Source organism: Octodon degus, unplaced genomic scaffold (genome assembly GCF_000260255.1).
Source record: "Octodon degus isolate 3935 unplaced genomic scaffold, OctDeg1.0 scaffold00050, whole genome shotgun sequence".
Lineage (NCBI taxonomy): Eukaryota > Metazoa > Chordata > Mammalia > Rodentia > Octodontidae > Octodon > Octodon degus.
The window spans coordinates 5716686-5730243 of NW_004524626.1; the positions used below are offsets into that span (position 1 = coordinate 5716686).

Consider the following 13558-nt stretch of genomic DNA (forward strand, 5'->3'; position numbering starts at 1 on the left):
TTTTTTTTTTTGGTGGTATCAGGGATTGAACTCAGGACCCTGCGCTTGCTAGGCAAGCACTTATTCTATTGAACTATCTCCCCAGCCCCACTTTTTATACTTTTGAAACCAAATCTCATGAAATCACTGAGTAGCCCAGGTTGGGCTTGCACTCCAGATTGACCTGCCTCAGCTTCCCAGAGTGCTGGGAGTATAGCCACCACACCCAGCTGTGTTGATTCCTAAAATCTGTGTGGGTGGCAAACAGGGATCCCAGGGCCCAGAGCATCTCCCTTCTTAGCTTTGACCTGATTTCCCAGTGGTTCTGTCTCTGTAAATTGGCCCACAGGCCTGTGCTGGCCAGGGACTGGTAACTATTGGCCTCCTGGCATGGTGCTCTCCATCCAGGCTGGAGCCCAGGCTAGAGGAGAATGAGGCAGGGAAGGAGTGAGGGTGTTCTGGGGAGTCCCACAGCAAGGGGGGCAATAAATATGAGATTCTAGCTCTAAGCTAGATTTTATCCTTTTTTCCTGTGACTGCCCGCTGCCTCTCTGCCTCAATTTCCTAAATGTGGAGGTGGTAACATGGGGAGAAGTGCTAGCTATCTGATATCTATGTTCCTGGTAACATCTTTGTTTGCTTATTTATTTATTTGTCTATTGGGATCCTAATGTAGTTTGGTATAACCTTGAACTCATGGTGATCTTCCTGCCTCAGCCTCCTCAGTGCTAGGATGACAGGAGTGTGCTACCTAACCTTGGCAGCATCTTACGGGCCCAAGCCTTTCCATGGAGTGATAGCTCTGCCCTAGCTGTACCCCCAGGCCAGCGAGTCTCGACCCATCCTTCTGCCTCCTTCAGAGAGCCCGTGTGCTGAACTCCTCCAGGGGCAGAGCTGGGTCCTCACCAGTGTATCCTGACTCTTGCTCCAAGTGGTGTAGACCTCACCACTCCTGCTGAAGCCCAGCCTCTGTGTGTGTGTGTGTGTGTGTGTGTGTGTGTGTGTGTGTGTAACACAGGCCCTCAGGGCCATGGGCAACCCCAAGAGAGCTCCTGACCTCGGGCAAGAAGCAGACTTTGGCAACAGGTGGCAGAGAAGGAAGGGATTTGCCTCGTGGATGTGTCCTTGGCCGGGGCCCTGCCCCACCCTGGAAGGTTCATTTAGCAAATAAACACAACACATAATTTGGGTACAGTGCCACACACCTGTAATCCCTAAACTCAGAGAGGGTTTGGCAGGGAATCAGGACTTTGAGACCACCGTGTGTTACATAGTGAAACCTTGTCTCCAAAGACAGAAAGGAAATAACAAGTGTGCAAGCCTATTCCCTCCACCCCAAGACTCAAAAATCCAGAGTTGTAAAACAAGGAAAAGCTGAGCCCAGAAAACCTCTAAAGAGGTGTACAGTGCAAGTGGGGCTGGGGACATCAAGGGCCAGGAAAGGGCATGTTCCCAACAGCTTCTTACCTATCCCCAGAAGGCAGGGGGCATCTGTCACGGGAGAGTGACAGCGAGTGGGCACCTTGCTCTGCCCCTTGGGTGAGTGCCTCTGCCGTACAGTGTGCATCTCTCCTGCTGTGGGTCAGCTCCGTGGTCCTGACGTGACTGGTTGCCAGAACCTGCTGATGCTGGCTCTGAATGGGTCACACAGTTCCTGGGGTCCTGGAGCCTGACACTGACAGGAAGCCTGGTCCCCACCCCCAGATGGCCTTGGGATCGGATCAGCAGGAGTTGGGGCTGTGCTAATCCCTGGGTGATGGATCCCTGCATCCAGCCTGGGGATAAACTCCCATCACTAGAGGAAGTGTTGCAGGCCAGGAGGGGTTGGGGGTGCAGCAGGTGGGCAGCATGGAGCATGGGGTCCAGTTCTGCCCTCTGGAGAGGAAGAAGCGCCAGGGTCTGTGGGGAGATGTCAGGGCCTGGCCTGAGGTCTCCACCCAAACCTCTCAAGCCCGTGGGTCCAGAGGACACTCGGAGGCCTTCTGCGGCCACCCAAGGGTCAGGGTCAGGCCAGCCTCCAAGGTTCAGTCTTGAGATCCTACCCCAGTGCAGCAGCCTGGGACCCTGTCCCGACCTGCTGCCCAGTGTAGCAGGGGCTACTCCTGCATGCTGGTCCTCTGGCTCCATCTCCTCCACACCCCTGGGATCCTGGCTTTCACTTTATAGTTTAGGTTCAGGGTGGCCCTGGATTTTTGGTGATCCTCCTGCCTCACCTTCCCTAGGCTGGGATGACAGGACCCTTGCAGTTGTCTTTTCCCACTGGCTGGGCACTGCTCCTGCCCCCTCACCACATCCTGCCATCCCCAAATGCACCTCCCTATCCACTCAGGTTACCGCCCTACCCCCACCCCACCCCATACCCAGACACATCACAGCCTCTTCTCCTGGGTGCAGATCAGCATCTGCCCTGGCAGCCAGCACACATTCAGGCCTGAAATGCTCCCCCTGCCTTGGCAGCACCCAGGAACCCTGCCATCTTCACACGCGTGTCCCCTTCTGAATCCTTGACACCTGCCATGGATATAACCACATCCCGGCTCTGGCCTTCTGATCCCCACCAGAGCCTGACCCATAATCCCTGACCTCCGGCCTCTAATCCGCCGGGATTTGCCAGATCTGTGATCCCTGACTACTATGGCCCTCCAGCAGGGATGCTCTGTGCGCACCTCTGCACAGAGCTCTGCCTCAGCCTCGGGGCTCCTGGTCCAGAGAGGCTGGGGACACGGGAAGAGTGCCCCCTGCACAGGGCATTCTCTGTGTGACCTCAAGGCCCTGGGCCCCGATGGCCTCAGTTCCCTGTCACCCATCCCAGGTGATGTGCTGGGTCACAGACGTTTCATGGAGAGCAGGAGAGGAGCCCTTCATCCCCGCGGCAGCCCGCAGACTGCCTGCCTCAGCTCAAATCCTGTGGTGCCACTTACTGCCTGAGGCAGTCCTCGGTTTCCCCACCAGAGCCAAGAGCATGGGCAGCTCTGAGAAAAGGGTGCTTGCATTGGCATCAGCCAGGGTCCCAGGAGGGAGAGGGCTCTGCTCATCCTGGTCCTCCATGGGCTTCGTCTACTGAGGACTGAACTGAGGACAACGCTGGCTGTCCCCATGGTGTGGGGTCTCCACAGGCTCCGAGGGGGCAGGGAGCCACCTGAGGCTGCCCAGCTCAGGGAGAAGCAGGGCCAGGTGGAGCCCTCCAGCCACTGTGGGGCCTCTCCCTGCAGGACTCTGTCTGTGGGAGCAGGAATCTTTCCCTAGGCCAAACTGAGGTTCCCCTATGTCACCAGGTGGAGTCCCACGGGACTCTGGGATCCTCTCTGCCTCTGGCCTATTTCTTCTTGGTAAGGGACACATGCAACTCCCCTTTGCTCCTTCCACAGGGGACCAGGCTGGCTGGCAGGGACAAGGATTGGGCACACCCTGCTGGAGGAGGCAGGCCTCACCCCAAAGGGACAGTGGGGCACCACCCTGCCATCCTCCCTTCTCAGCAACTCTGCTATTTCCTGGCCTCTGTTCCAACCTCCTACAATTCAGGGCCATACCGTGTGATCCTTGGACACAAGAAGGAGCAGGAGGGTCCTGGAGACTTAGGTCACAGTGCAGTAGGGTTGAACCTGCTGGCCCTGCACCAAAGAGAAAGGCCAGGGGTGTCTGTGAAGTGTTCATGTAAAAGATGTCCTCCTATGCATGTTCAGACTGTTTTTGAGGCCCCGCTGGTGGTTTCTAGCTGCCCTGCTAATTTCTGGAGCACTACCATGGTTTCTAGGACCCTGGATTCTTTCCACCCATGGGTGGCTCCTACTCTCTGCCATGGTTCCTGGGCACCCATGTTTCCCCTCCCCATGGTTTCCAAGACCCCTGGCAATTTCGAGGTCCCTTGGCCTCTCTGTGACTCCTGCTTTTTCAAGGGATTCAGTTGATTTTTGAACTTGAAGTTTAGAGGTTCTTTTCCCACCTGGATGGGGTAACAAGGGCAGTCCCACAGGCCAGCCATCCCCCTGTCGCAGCCTGAGCCCTTTGACAGGACACTCACTACATAAGGGCCAAGAACGGGTCAGGAGACTGGGGCCCTGAGGGGTGGGGTGAGGTGCAACCCAAAGTCCCTGGGGTGCAGCTGTGGAGCACGAGTACCTCACTTGCTCTGGCTCCAGCCATGCGCGTTGAGCCTCTGGGTCACATCCAGCCCTTGGCTCTCCAAGACCCAGCTGCCATGAACATCTTGGTACAAATCACTTTTTAATTTTTTTCCTCTCCCTTTTGGACGATTTCCTTGAGCTCAATTCCCCGAAGTGACCGCCTGGCCGCCCGCAGGCGGGGTGTTAATAGTTGTGTCCTCCAGGAGCAGCCAGAGCCAGGACCCAATTTACCGGGCACTCACACTCCCAAATGCAACCAGCCTGTGCTGCCTGCACCTTCGGGTCATCTGAGGAAGCCTCCATCTCTCAGGCTCATCCCCACAGAGATGCCCGGGTCAGCCCCCACCACCTGCCTGAATGGGGACACCTCAAGAAAGCGGGGAAGAGCTGACACTCAGTGACCCCCAAACTTCAAGAGCAAAATCAAACCACTCTGTGAAATTTTTCTTTTAGTACTGGGATGGAACCTAGGGCCTTCCAGCTGAGCTCTATTTTTCTTTTTTCTCTGGAGACAGAATTTTGCTAAGTTGCCCAAGCTGGGCTACAACTTCACATCCTCCTGCCTCAGCCTCCCAGAATCTGGCCTCCCTGCTTAATGATGGGGCCCCTCCTCTGTCTGGGTCTGACCAGGATGAACAGGTTCAGACTTCCAGTCTGGGGCACTGCTTATGCAGGAGAACCCCCCTAGGCGTCATAGGGGGGCGTTCTTGTTTTTAATATATGTAAGTAAAATTAGCCTTTTAGTCATTTCAAAGTACATAATCCAGTGGTATTAAGAACACAAGGGCTGGGGAGATGGCTCAGTAGAGTAAGTGCTTCCCTGGTAAGCACAAGGGTCTGAGTTCAATCCCTGGTTCTGCCAAAAGAAAAGAAAGAAAAAGTTGGGCTGGTGAGATGGCTCAGTGGTCTAAAGCACCTACTTAGAACAAGCTTAGCAAAGCACAGGGACCGCGGTTCAATCCCCCAGCACCACATGCCAGCCAGCCCCGCCCCCTGGTGGGCTGAGCTGGCCACACACACACACACACACACAAATAAATAAATAAAAATTTTTAAAAAAGAACACATGGGGCTGGAGAGATGGCTCAGTGGTCTAAAGCACCTACTTGGAACAAGCTTGGCAAGGCATCAGGGACCGCGGTTCAATCCCCCAGCACCACATGCCAGCCAGCCCCGCCCCCTGGTGGGCTGAGCTGGCCACATACACACACCACACTCTCTCTCTCTCTCTCTCTCTCTCTCTCTCTCTCTCTCTCTCTCTCTCAAATAAATAAAAAATTAAAAAAAAAAAAAAGAACACAGCCTGAGCCGGGCAAGATAGCTCAGCAAACTCAGCAGACTAAAGCGCCTGCTTAGGCAAGTGCAGGGACTGAGATTCGGTCCCTGGCACCACATGCCACTCCAACCCTCCCCCCAGGTGGGCTGAGCTGACCAGAGTCTGGGTGGAGTAATCCCAGTGCTGGAGAGGCTAAAAGCAGGAAGATCACCACAAGTCCAAGCTGTGTAGTGAGACCTTACAACAACCAAATACATTTTTTTAATTTTATTTATTTATGTGTGTGTGTGTGTGTGTGTGGCCAGCTCAGCCCACCAGGGGGCAGGGCTGGCTGGCATGTGGTGCTGGGGGATTGAACCGCGGTCCCTGTGCTTTGCAAAGCTTGTTCTAAGTAGGTGCTTTAGAGCACTGAGCCATCTCACCAGCCCAACAACCAAATACATTTAAAAAAAACAAAACAAAACCATAGCCATCCTGTGATTCAGTCATCGTCACCAGCCTCTAGAGCAACCCATAACCCCAAAGGGAAGCCCCACCCCAAAGAGCAGTCACTCCTCCCCCAGCAACCACAGAGTCCACTTCCTGTCTCTGGATTTGCCTACCCTGGGCATTTCCTGTCCACAGAGCCGCACACTGTGCAGCCTTCTATATCTGGCATCTTTCATTGAGTACAGTGTCCCCAGGGTCCAGCCACTCTGGAAGTATCACAGGCTGGCTTCTTTTCCTGGCTAAGTAATATTCCAATGTAGGGTCAGACCTCACTGTGTGTGTCCACCCATTCATCTCTTGCAGGACAATCAGACCCTTTCCACTTTTCAGGTACTGTGAATTGTGCTGCTGTGCACAGGGTACACGGGATCCTGTGGGCATCTTTGCTGTCGGGGCCCTTGGGTGAATCCTCAGTGGAAATTCTGGGTCAGGTGCTAATTGTGTGTTTTAACTTTTCAAGCAGCTACCAAAGAGTTGTCTCCCCTGGGGAGGTCTGAGTTTGAGTTTCCTCAGTAGCTAGGGCTGGGCACCTGTCAGTAACCTTAGCACACAGCCAGCCCATCAGGAGATGGGTGGCCAGGTTGCCCCTGCTAGTCTTCCTGGGGGAATTGGGAGCTGACCCTGGGGACATGCCTCTGGTGTGTTTGGGAGTGGAAGCAACTGCTCATCACTTCTGCATGTGTATTTATCTTATTAAATGGCCAAACGTCTGCCAAATTGTGGATCACTCTCCGCCAGCTCTCACAGCCTGTGCACCCTGGCGCTGTCCCTGTTGGGCCTCTGCCGAGTAGTCTCTACTTCTTTCTCTTGCCCTAATATATTTCTGGGTGGAATTGAATCCAGAAGCTTTGCACTGAGCTACATCTGTTGCCCGTTTAGTTTTAAGTTTGAATGAGGGTCTCATTAAGTTGCCTACACTGGGCCTGCACTAGGGAGCCTCCTGCTTCAGCCTCCAGAGCACTGGCACGGCAGGTGTGCCCGCCATGTTCAGCTAACCCCAACTATCTTTTGAACTCCAGCCTTATGTCAAGCACATTGGGAGGGACCTGGGCTGTTCAGGGGTGGGTGCTTCCTGCTGGGAAGAAGTGTGAGCAGCCCCACCCCCCGCAGGTTCTACTGGGACTTCACCATGCTGCTGTTCATGGTGGGAAACCTCATCATCATCCCCGTGGGCATCACCTTCTTCAAGGACGAGACAACGGCGCCCTGGATCGTGTTCAACGTGGTCTCAGACACCTTTTTCCTTATGGACCTGGTGCTCAACTTCCGCACGGGCATCGTGATAGAGGACAACACAGAGATCATCTTGGACCCTGAGAAGATCAAGAAGAAATATCTGCGCACCTGGTTTGTGGTGGACTTCGTGTCCTCTATCCCGGTGGACTACATTTTCCTCATTGTGGAGAAGGGCATCGACTCCGAGGTCTACAAGACGGCGCGTGCCCTGCGCATCGTGCGCTTCACCAAGATCCTCAGCCTGCTGAGGCTACTGCGCCTGTCGCGGCTCATCCGCTACATCCACCAGTGGGAGGAGGTGAGGGCGGGGCCTTGGCGTGTGGGCGGAGTCACGGCTGTGGGAGGGGTTGAAGATGGAGGTGGGGCCAAGGTGTGTGCAGCAGTCATTGGCTGGGCGTGGCATGGAGGTGGGGCCTCATGTAAAGCAGGGCCCTTAGGGGAGGAGATTCTTTTTTTCTTTTCTTTTTCTTTTTTCAATTGTGGTAGTGGGAGGCCAGGGAGATAACTCAATAGAATAAGCGCTTGCCTGGTAAGCGCGAGGACCTGAGTTCAATCCCCGGTTCTGGGGGGGAAAAAATTGTGGTACTGGAGACCTTGTACTTGCCAGGCAGGCCCTTACACCTCTGAGCTATATCCATGGGGGGGGGGCATGGGGTGGAACTCACGTAGGCTGGGCTGTGGTGTGGACGGAGGGGCAGAGGCTCAGGTGAGGGTGGGGCTGAGGGCTGCTGGGTCGTGGGGACACTGGAGCAAGGCAGGGATATGATGGGCAGCACTGAACAGAGCTACAAATTCCATACACTGGACCACAGAGAAAAGATGGGCCAGGGTCGTGTGGAGGCGAGGCTGTGGGTTAGGGGGAATTGAGGATGAGTTATCCAGAGACTGATAGGGAGGATTCTGGGTTCGGGGGACCAGAGGAGGGGCCTGGATGGAACCCAAAAAGAGGGTGGAACTTTCGTAGGGGCAGAACCTGGGCTTGGGAAGAAGCCACCTCGGGCTTCCTTTCAGCCCAGTAAGAGGAGGAATCCACATTGGGATGTCAGGATCAAACAGGCTCAGAGACACACAGCCAGCTACAACCTTCCAAGTCCATATTTCTTGTCTCAATTCCTGGGGCTATGACTACTGAGGAAACTGGGTGAGGAGACAGTGAAACAGGACTGGAGTCTTGTGGAGAAATCTAGGGTCCCCAGGACAGTGATTGGCTGCAGTGGGGATGCCAACTGACTGTGAGTGCTCAGAGTCTTGGGAAAGGTGCGGAGCCGTGGGGTGCAGTGGTGCCCAGGGGTCTGCTGCCCTCACAAGTCTGCACCCTTCCCCCTAGATCTTCCACATGACCTATGACCTGGCAAGCGCAGTCATGCGCATCTGCAACCTCATCAGCATGATGCTGCTGCTCTGCCACTGGGATGGCTGCCTGCAGTTCCTGGTGCCCATGCTGCAGGACTTCCCCAGCAACTGCTGGGTCTCCATCAACAACATGGTGGTGAGCCCCTGCGCGGCATCCAGCCCTCCTGCACCTGCGCGGCCCCAGCCACTCCTCAGCTTCTCAGGCTGCTGATGACTTCTGAGTGCCACATCACCCCAGAATTCACAGGGAGCTCAGCTCCAGTCATCCCAGGGCCATTGTGGTAATCTTTGTTACCCCAAGATCTGCTCAGGGTTGTTTTCTGAGTTAGTCTCTCCTTTTTGTCTCTACAAAAGAAGGAGTCCAGGTCTTTACACTGAGCTACATTTCCTAGTTTCCTCCCTTTTCTATTAGCTTGAGACAGGGTCTCACTATACAGTTCCAGCTAACCTTGAACTCACAGTGATCCTCTTTGCCTCAGCCTCCCAGAGTGCTCGGATGACAGGCATGCACCACCATACCTGGCTTATACATATTTTTTTTTTCTAATGCCCATCTCCATCATCCATTGGGAAAGTAGGTGCATGGACCATAAGAAATAACACAGTATTTGTTTGCTGGAGTGATCATGACTGCTTAAAAAGAGCACTTGGGTGGCTGGGAGATAGCTTGGTGGTCTAAGTGCCTACCTGGTAAGCGCAAGGACCTGGGTTTGAGCCCTGGTACCACATCCATGCTAGCCCTAGAATCCTGCGTGCACTGTGCCAGCCACCAAAGCTGGAGATGCACTTATAATCCCAGCACTGGGGAGGCTGGGACAAGAGGATCACTATGAGTCTGAGTTGCTAGGCCTTATACCAAATAAATAAGCAAATAAAAGGATTTTTTTAAAAAAACAGAAAAGAAAAGCACTTGGTGATGGGGCTATAGCTCAGGGGTGCAGGTTCCAAGTCCTGAGTTTGATTTTGATTCCTGGTACCAAAAAACAAGAGGGGGGGGGGAGAGAGAGAGAACCTGTAGCAGGGTGTGGCAGCACATACCTGTCACCGCAGCACTCTAGAGGCTGAGGCAGGAGGATCACTGAGAGTTCAAAGCCAGCCTAAACTGCATAGTGAGGCCCTGTCTGAAAAAACAAGAGGGCCAGCAGGTGCTGAAGCTGGGTGACACTCCAGTGAGCCTTTCTCCCTCGGAGCCAGAGGCATATGTGGGGCCTGGTGTGTGGCTGGGACACAGAGCAGGCCAGCGTGGGTGGTGTCAGCAGCCCCTCCCTGGCGCCTGGCACAGCTGCCCAGGCTGAGGAGCCCATTGTCTGGCAGCCGCCTGCACAAGCAGTTTGGTTTCCTGGATGTCCCCTGCCCCCATCCCAGCCAGGTCAGCTGAGGACGGCCAGGCGCAGGACCTCTGCCCTCCCCACCCCTTGGGTTCGACTCCAGCATCCCCAGCTTGCCTGGCCCTAGCACCCCTGGACCTCACACAGCCTCCTGGTCTTTTTTTTGTTGTTGTTGTTGTTGTTCCGAATGCCTTCAGGGCAGGTTTGGCTGGCTTGAGTTGTGGGGATTGAACCACAGCAACCTGAGCCTGACTGCTTTGTTGAAGCAGCCACTTAAAGAGCTGAGCTAAGGGGCAGGCCCCAGCCTCCTGGTCTTGCAGCTGCTCTGTTCAGATTCCATTTCCCCAGGAGTGAATTAAGAAGTGGCCGCAGGCCCTCCCCCGGCACCATATCACAGTGACAGTTGACGTGCATCTCAGCTTGGTGCTCCTGTAGGTCACCTCTGGCCACGGGATGCTCCCCACCTGCTAAGGTGGGGAGAGGAGGGGGGCTCCCAGGGGCAGCATACCCCAACCGCCCACCCTGCTTGCAGAACCACTCGTGGAGCGAGCTCTACTCCTTTGCGCTCTTCAAGGCCATGAGCCACATGCTGTGCATCGGGTATGGGCGGCAGGCCCCCGAGAGCATGACGGACATCTGGCTCACCATGCTCAGCATGATCGTGGGCGCCACCTGCTACGCCATGTTCATCGGCCACGCCACCGCCCTCATCCAGTCGCTGGACTCCTCCAGGCGCCAGTACCAGGAGAAGGTGGGCACAGCTCTGTCCCAGAGAGTCTGAGGGGGGAGCTAGCTCTGGGTTACCCATGTTGGTCAGGTGCCAGCATAGGCGGAGAGGGGACCGGCTGGGCCTGGTGGAGTGGGTGGCAGGTGAGGCATGGAGCTCCTGCGCTGTGGTTAGAGGGTGGCAGAGCTGAGGGGCTCAGAGGTACAGGTCCCTGCCCCAGCTCAGGCTGGATAGGGGTGCTGAGGCTGGGTGTCAGGGACAGCAAACCTGCTGGGGCTCCTGTATGACCTCTGCCCCAGGAGAACACCTGCAAGGCTGGTCCTGGGGACAGTGCACAGCCACTTTTCCCTATGTGCTTCAATTCCCCTTCGAGGCCAAGGGTCCACCTGGCTGTTCCCATTGCCACCCTCTGTCTGTCCCACCCCATGTGCCAGCCCTGGCTGACAGCCACAATGTCCCCAGCAGTGCCAGCCGGGGAGGCCGGGTGAGCTGGGCCCTGTGCCAGGTGTCCTGCTGTCCGGAAGCTGCAGGCCTCGCACCCAAACATGAGCTGGTGCCGCCACCCACCCGCCGTCACGGGTTCTGCTGAGCTCAGGGCAGCTGCAGCCGGGTGGGGCTGGCCGGAAGTGGGGCTGGGTCACCGGGGACTCTGTCCTGGGGACAGCAGGGCCTGGCACCCAACCCCGCCCTGTTTGGAAGGTTTGGGGAGGGAGCTACAAGGGAGCCAGACAGGATTCAGCGTGCTTAGTTCAATGTGATTTTTGTTGTTGATCTTACTTTTGGGGGATGGAACCCAGGGCCTTCACAGTAAGCCCCATCCCCAGCCCTTTGTACTCTTTATTTTGAGACAGAGTCTCACTAAGTCATTAAGTTACCCAGGCTGGATTTGAACTTTGGATCCTCCTGCATCAGCCTTCCAGAGTGTTGGGATGACAGGTGAAATTTAAATTTCATATAAACCATAAGTGCATTTCCTTAGTACAAATCTATCCCGCAAGTGGCATGGGATATAGCCATACTATGCATTTGTGTTAACTGATAGCTTTGCCTGACTTTCATCTGGCCGCTGGAGTCCTTTTTTTTTTTTTTTTTTTTTTTTTGCCAGAACCTGGGATTGAACTCAGTCCCTGTGCTTGCCAGGGAAGCGCTTATTCCACTGAGCCATCTCCCTGGCCTGGAGTCCATTTAATATTGTTTTTTGGGGGTGTTTTTTTATTGGCAGAAGCAGGGATTGAACTCAGGCCCTTGTGCTTGCCAGGCAAGTGCTTATTCTACTGAGCCATCTCCCCAGCCCCTATTTAATATTGTTTTAGAATTATTATTTGGGGCCTGTAGTATGCGCACACACCTGTCATCCCAGCACTCAGGAGGCTGAGACAGAAAGACTGTAAATCTCAGCCTCGCCGGGCCAAATTACAGGTTTAGAAAGACCCTGTCTCAAAAAAAGAAAGAAAATAGGGCCCAGGGAGATGGTTCAATAGAATAAGTGCTTCCCTGGCAAGCGCAAGGGCCTGAGTTCAATCTCCGGTTCCGCAAAAATAAAATTAAATAAATAAAAAGAATTGGGATGTAGCTCAGTGCAAAGACCCTATGTTCACTCTCCAGAATTCCCCCTCCCCCCAAAAAAAGGAATTTTTTAGCCAGGCGTGGTGGCACGCACCTCTCACCTCAGCCCCTGGGAGGGTGAGGTAGGACTGCTGTGAGTTCAAAGCCAGCCTGTGTTTTGTTTGTTTGGCTTTGAAACAGGGTCTCTCTAGGTAGCCCAAGCTGTGCTGCAATTACAGGTATGTGCCACTATGCCCAGCAAAATAATTACTTATAGGGGCTGGGGAGATGGCTCAGTAGAATAAGTGCTTCCCTGGCAAGTGCAAGGGCCTGAGTTCAATCCTTGACTCCGAAAACAAAACAAAACAAACAAACAAAAAAAAAAAAATTACTTATTTGAAGGCCAGGCTTGGTGGCTGTAATTCCTGGACTCCAGGGGCTGAAGCAGAAAGATCATTATGAGTTCAGGACCAGTCTGGTCTACAAAGTGAGCTCAAGGCCAGCCTGCATTGCATAGCAAGATCCTGTCTCAAAAAGACCAAAAAAAAAAAAGTCATTTAGAATAGTAAGATATCATTAAGCTGAGCAGTTATTATTTAAGCTCAGTGCCAGCTGAAACGCGAGATCTACTTGGTCTTTTTTTTTTTTTTTTTTTTAATGTATTTGATACAAAGTCTCACTATGAAGCTCAGCCTCCTAGTGATCCTCTAGTTTCAGCCTTCCCAGCGCTGGGACCATAGGCATGCGACACCACACCCCATCTTGGTGGCCAGCTCAGCGCAGGTGCCAGCATGGCATGCGGTGCCGGGGGTTGAACTTGGGTCCTTGCACTGGCCTAGTCCAGCACTTAGACCACTGAGCTATCTTTGCGGCCCACCTACTTGGTCTTGATATTGCTGGTGGGTCTGGCAGGCCCCAAGAGGGTGGCTTTGACCGTCCCCGCCCTCCTTCCTCACAGTACAAGCAAGTGGAGCAGTACATGTCCTTCCACAAGCTGCCCGCCGACTTCCGCCAGAAGATCCATGACTACTATGAGCACCGCTACCAGGGCAAGATGTTCGATGAGGACAGCATTCTGGGCGAGCTGAACGGGCCGCTGCGGGAGGTGAGGGGCGCGGTGGGCTCTGCAGGAGGGCAGGGCTAGAGGTGCACACACCCGGGGCACCACGCCCACTCATGGCCTCTGAAGGGAGGGATGATGACAGAGGCAGGGAACAGTGTGGGGCAGGCAGGTGAGGACCAGGAAAGTACAGCAATCCCAGGCAGAGGGGCCTCCTGGGAATAAGCCACCTGGTGGTTACTGAGGTTGAGAAGTTTCCACTCTGAGATTTCACTATTAATCTCCTTCATTCCCTCACGTGTAGAGTGGAGAGACTCACAGACCGGAAGTGGGGCTGGGTCACCGGGAACGCTGTCCTTGGGAAGGTTTGGGGAGGGAGCTACGGGGAGCCAAACAGGATTTGGCACACTCAATTCATTAACTGCTTTAAATATATATATA

At 54.4% G+C, this 13558-nt stretch overlaps 1 protein-coding gene across 1 annotated transcript in view; it reads left to right on the top strand.

The window, feature by feature from the left end:
- The window catches only part of Hcn2 (hyperpolarization activated cyclic nucleotide gated potassium and sodium channel 2), a gene marked incomplete at its 5' end in the record, with an annotated part of 22478 nt that overhangs the window by 2468 nt on the left and 6452 nt on the right, over nucleotides 1-13558 (top strand). Inside the window, 4 exons of the mRNA XM_004632905.2 lie at nucleotides 6979-7402; nucleotides 8432-8593; nucleotides 10318-10536; nucleotides 13016-13162. Coding sequence (XP_004632962.1) covers nucleotides 6979-7402; nucleotides 8432-8593; nucleotides 10318-10536; nucleotides 13016-13162 — 952 coding nt within the window. The remainder of the gene's footprint in view (nucleotides 1-6978; nucleotides 7403-8431; nucleotides 8594-10317; nucleotides 10537-13015; nucleotides 13163-13558) is intronic.